The sequence below is a fragment of the Orycteropus afer genome, unplaced genomic scaffold (genome assembly GCF_000298275.1).
Source record: "Orycteropus afer afer isolate SDZICR_OR568_19922 unplaced genomic scaffold, OryAfe1.0 scaffold00452, whole genome shotgun sequence".
NCBI classification, from domain to species: Eukaryota; Metazoa; Chordata; class Mammalia; order Tubulidentata; family Orycteropodidae; genus Orycteropus; species Orycteropus afer.
The window spans coordinates 461,634-466,987 of NW_006922039.1; the positions used below are offsets into that span (position 1 = coordinate 461,634).

Consider the following 5,354-nt stretch of genomic DNA (forward strand, 5'->3'; position numbering starts at 1 on the left):
CACCAGCCACTCCTCGGAAGGAAGGTTGGGCAATCCTACTTCTGTAGTGATACTGCCTCGGAAACCCAAGGAGGGGTCACTATGAGTCGGGGCAAACTCGATGGCAAATAACAACAACAAGGATATTAATTATACATTTTGCGGCAGCATCTGTCTCTTTAACTGAGACTTCGTTGTTATGGAGGCCTCTAAGTTTTGTGGCACTGAAGTACCATTAAAAAGTCATTTTATGGCTTTCCAAGCATTAGAATCTTAGTATTACCATCGCAAAGAATTCTTCACCTACTACCTAGAGATAATGCTACCATTATGTTGGAGACTAACGGAGTGAAGATAAAGGCCAAACAAAACAGGGTCCTCTGTTCCATTTGACCCTGTGATCATTTAGCACTTATTTGGTGGCCAGTACAGCTGTCAACTTTGACTTTCCAATGCACTGAGAAAAGTATACAATCTATATAGCCCTTCCTAAGAAAAACTGATTCACTGATTTACCTTAAAAAAAAAAAAAAAAAAAAAACTTATGAATTCTTTCCGCCCAGGGTGCCACCTACTATTGTGATTTTGAGATCAGCACCCTAAACATATAATTTTGAAAAAGGAGAAGAAGAAAGAAGGAAAATATTTTTTTTTTAAATAAGAAAAATGTAAAAATCATTTTAATTAAAAAAAAAAATTCTTGGCACGGAGCACGAGGGAAGTTACTTAGCACGGTTCCGGGTTTCCTCGCGCCCCGCCCGCACGCCCTACCACAGCTACAGGCTCTTGGTCCCTCAGTCGATCTGTCCTGTGGTGAGCAATCCGTGTCCATCGGTCCGCGCTCTGCCCGCCCGCCGCACATCTGCTCTTCTCTTCTGACTCCGCCCCGCATCTGTCCGGAACCGCCTCGCGTCTGAGCTGACCCACTGCGCGTCTGCCAACCAGTCCCTCCGGACCTGCTGCGAGGCTGCCGTGATCACCGCGCGTCACTCGGTCCGTACCCAGTGGGTATCTTGGGTATCTGAGCGGTCTCCGGTTCCCTGCGCGCGTGTGTGTCTGTCTCTCTGTCCGATCCGCTGCCTGCAGCCTGCCTGCTGGTCCCAGCGCACCAAGTGTCTAGTCTGCCTTTTCGCTGACGCCGACTGTGTGTAGCGGCCTTAGTCAGCTGGGAGCCCGCCTGAGACCCGCCAGGCAGCCGGCGGAGGAATACTTGTTCAGCCCCTGCCCTTGTTGATCTAATTTTAAACCAACAGGAGCTCGAGGCCTATATTTATACTGAAAACGAGTCGCGAGGCCTTGGTCGGCAGTGCTAGATTTGGGGAGCCAGACAGCTGCTTGATGATTTCTTACAATTTAACAGGGAAAGGGTAATTTCTTCCTTAATAATGGCTTTTAAAACTGATTTTAAACCTGATCGGGTAAAAATCATAAACCCCTTTAGGGAGAACAGATTCCTTATTGGGATGCCTTTTTGTCTGATGCGTTTGTTCTGAGCCTGCTGACCAGCTGTTTCTGAACTTCATTTTCTCAGCCTCAACAGTGATTCTGAGTCTGCTTTAAGCTTCCTTCGCCTTGGCTTTTTCTCTTCTTCGAGAACAGCTGCTTGGCCCATAGCTTAGAGAAAGCAGTCTTTTTCCTCTCCCAAGAGAGACTCCTCCCTGTGCTTAGAGAGATGGGGAGTGGGGAGCCTAATCCTGCTGGCAAGAAAAAGAAGTACCTCAAGGCTGCCCTGTACGTGGGTGACTTGGATCCGGATGTCACCGAGGACATGCTGTATAAGAAGTTCAGGCCTGCTGGTCCTCTGCGCTTTACAAGAATCTGCCGTGACCCAGTGACCCACAGTCCCCTAGGTTATGGCTATGTTAACTTCCGCTTTCCTGCTGATGCTGAGTGGGCACTCAACACCATGAATTTTGATTTAATTAATGGCAAACCATTCCGCCTCATGTGGTCTCAGCCAGATGACCGCTTAAGAAAGTCTGGAGTTGGAAACATCTTCATCAAAAATCTGGACAAATCCATAGACAATAGAGCCCTTTTTTATTTATTTTCTGCTTTTGGGAACATTCTCTCCTGCAAAGTAGTATGCGACGACAATGGCTCTAAAGGCTATGCCTATGTACATTTCGACAGCCTGGCCGCTGCCAACAGGGCGATCTGGCACATGAATGGAGTGCGCCTCAACAACCGCCAGGTGTATGTTGGCAGATTCAAATTCCCGGAAGAGCGGGCAGCTGAAGTCAGAACCCGGGATAGAGCAACATTCACGAATGTGTTTGTGAAAAACTTTGGGGACGACATGGATGACGAAAAACTAAAAGAACTTTTCAGTGAATATGGGCCAACTGAGAGTGTCAAAGTGATAAGAGATGCCAGTGGGAAATCCAAAGGCTTTGGATTTGTGAGATACGAGACACACGATGCTGCCCAAAAGGCTGTGCTAGACCTGCATGGGAAGTCCATCAACGGGAAAGTGCTATATGTAGGTCGAGCGCAAAAGAAAATAGAACGCCTGGCAGAGTTAAGGCGGAGATTTGAAAGGCTGAGATTAAAGGAGAAAAGTCGACCTCCCGGGGTGCCTATCTATATTAAGAACCTAGATGAGACCATCGACGATGAAAAACTAAAGGAAGAATTTTCTTCCTTTGGATCAATTAGCCGGGCCAAGGTGATGATGGAAGTGGGGCAAGGCAAAGGGTTTGGTGTTGTCTGCTTCTCCTCTTTTGAAGAGGCTACCAAAGCAGTAGATGAGATGAATGGTCGCATAGTGGGCTCGAAGCCCCTGCATGTCACCCTGGGCCAGGCCAGGCGCAGGTGGTGAGAATGATAATGCTCAATTTGTTTCAGCCTTAAGCTGGTGCCCACTTAGTTTGGGCTACTTTGTGATATGAGGTTATTTTCTGGCAATTCACAGGTTTTTTTAAGTGAATACTTTCTTTTGGAAGAAAAAAAAGTGAAATGTAGCAAACCTTGTTCATTCTAGTGAAGAACATAGTTTCTAATTGTAAAATTGTCATTTTGTACTATTTTTTGATATAATCTCTTTAGGAATATGTAGAATAAAGTCTATTCCTCAACATTTTTTTTTTTCCTGAATCAGCCAAGGTGAGGTAATTGATCGACTGTATATATTTTGTTTAATTGTTTAAATAATACAACTAAATTTAATTTCTTCCATGAAAACATTCTCAAAGTGGTCCTTATTTCTGATTCTATCTGAGTAAAAACTTCTAACTTGTTTTTGAGTAATCAGTAAGAGGAGAGGAAAATGTGTGTGATCCGATTAACTTTTGTGTAAAATTACACTTTAAGTTATTATGTAAAATGAATATTCTTTTAAAAAGATTTACAGTCTCTTTTTCTTTTATTTTTGTTTGCTTTTTAATATAATATGACCATTCCACATATCTGATAGTGGCTTTGACTGAAGTGCTGGGAGGTTTTGTTTTGTTTTTTAACCTTTATGCCCAGAGAAGTGAATATATATATATATATTTTTTAATCAATACCTCAAAAATTAACACTTTGTGCTTTCACTATTTAAATTATGGTTTAATTCTTAGAAATCTTTACTGAGAGATTTGATATTTGATGACAGTCTAAGGCGCACTCTTACCACTCATTTTTCTAAATTTCTTTGTATGTATGCTTGCATCATGTTAAATTAATAAGAAAGATGAGTAATGGCACTGAATTACCTTTACATATAGATAATTTAATATTTGCCTTCAATCTTTATCAGGTGTCAATAAAAAGGGCAAAAAAATCAATAGAATGGTTTTGGAAAACTACTTTGAAAACTATCCTTTAAACTTGTCATTATCTCATAAATTGTTCAATGTATCAGTTTGATCACATTTACAGCTATTTCAAAGTTAAAGAAGTTGTCTCCTCTGTGTCACATGCCTCCATTTTTTAGTGTGGTTCCCTTTGCATCTTGGATGCTTGGAAACTTCAAAGTTATGCTTTGTTCTATATTGCAGATACATTATTTAACCTGTGACTTCTGGTATAAATATCTAGTTTTTCACCAGTTTCCTAGTCTCGCCACTCTTGTTGCTTCCATCCATATCACATTTATTTTTGTGGGTTTTTTTTTTTTTTTCTGTATTGCCTCCCCCCCCCCTTTTTTTTATCAGTTAAAATCCATTTTGAGAGTAGGGAAATATATGCCTAATTTATGTAAAATTTAATTACTTTTTAAAAATGTGATTCATTCATACCAAAGATCTCAACATAAAGTGTTTTGTCTCTCTTTGCAGTTGGTTTTCATTGCCTTATATATAAATTTGTTTCATATATAATTAATACAATATAAATATATAATTATGTTAATACTTTTGTTAACTCTTTGACCATAAAATTATATTAAAATAAACTGTTTTATGTTATTGTTTATCTACAAATTACATGTATATTCACATCAAACATTTTCAAAATAGAAATTGTTGTTTTTATTGATTATAAACATTTCTTCATTGTCTACATTTTTTTAACATTCTCATTGTTAAAAAATTCTACATTCTCATTGTTAAAAAAATGTAGATGATGAAGAAATTTATAAAGAAAGAATTAAAATTCCCACCATTGAGAGATATCACTATGAATATTTTCAACGCATATCTTTCCATTTCCTTTTTTTCCACATTTTCACACACAAAAAAAAAAATAAATTAAAAAAAGGAAAGAAAGAAAGAAAACATACTGTATTGTACCATTTGGGATTTTTAAAAATTTTAAACTGAATCCTAATCATCTTACCATGTCAATAAATATCACTCAATATATTAATTTTAGTGACTGCATAGTATTCCATTGTGTGGATGCACTACAGCATAAGTAGTTTATTATTAAGATTTATACGTTTTTAAATATTTCTTACATCTGTAAACAATTCTTTGATGAACATCCCCTGCTTAGAACTTTATGAGTTATGTGAGCTTGAGAAAAAAAAAAAAACTACATCATATAAAACATTAATTCTGCTAAAGAAAAATGTATACCATATTGATAAATAGATATCAGAAGTTTGGAACACCTTCAAGATATAGTCTGCATTCAAATTAACAAAAGAAAAACTTAAAAACTAAAAGGAAATAATTTTTCATATTTTATGAGCATAGTTGCTTTAATTATTGTGACCATTAAAATATGTGGAAAAAATGCAATTCCAAATAAATTTAAAAATAATTATATTGGTAGTTATTTGTCATATGTACTCTGTTACTTTTTTCCCCATTACCAGTTTCCATTTAAATTTATAAACCTGAAGTGTCAGTGTTAGCCTACATCATTTACTTTGCTTTGATTCAATATACATGTATACAGATTCCTAGAAGCTGAAGAAGCAATCATCAGGTATAAACATTTAATAC

The 5,354-nt window shown here is 37.9% G+C and overlaps 1 protein-coding gene across 1 annotated transcript; it reads left to right on the plus strand.

Moving 5' to 3' along the window:
• Positions 1-1,651: 1,651 nt before the first annotated feature.
• PABPC5 (poly(A) binding protein cytoplasmic 5) lies at positions 1,652-2,800 on the plus strand. Its single transcript, XM_007954245.2, has one exon. It carries the CDS (start codon positions 1,652-1,654, stop codon positions 2,798-2,800), a length of 1,149 nt encoding a protein of 382 aa, XP_007952436.1.
• The last annotated feature ends 2,554 nt before the right edge of the window (positions 2,801-5,354 follow it).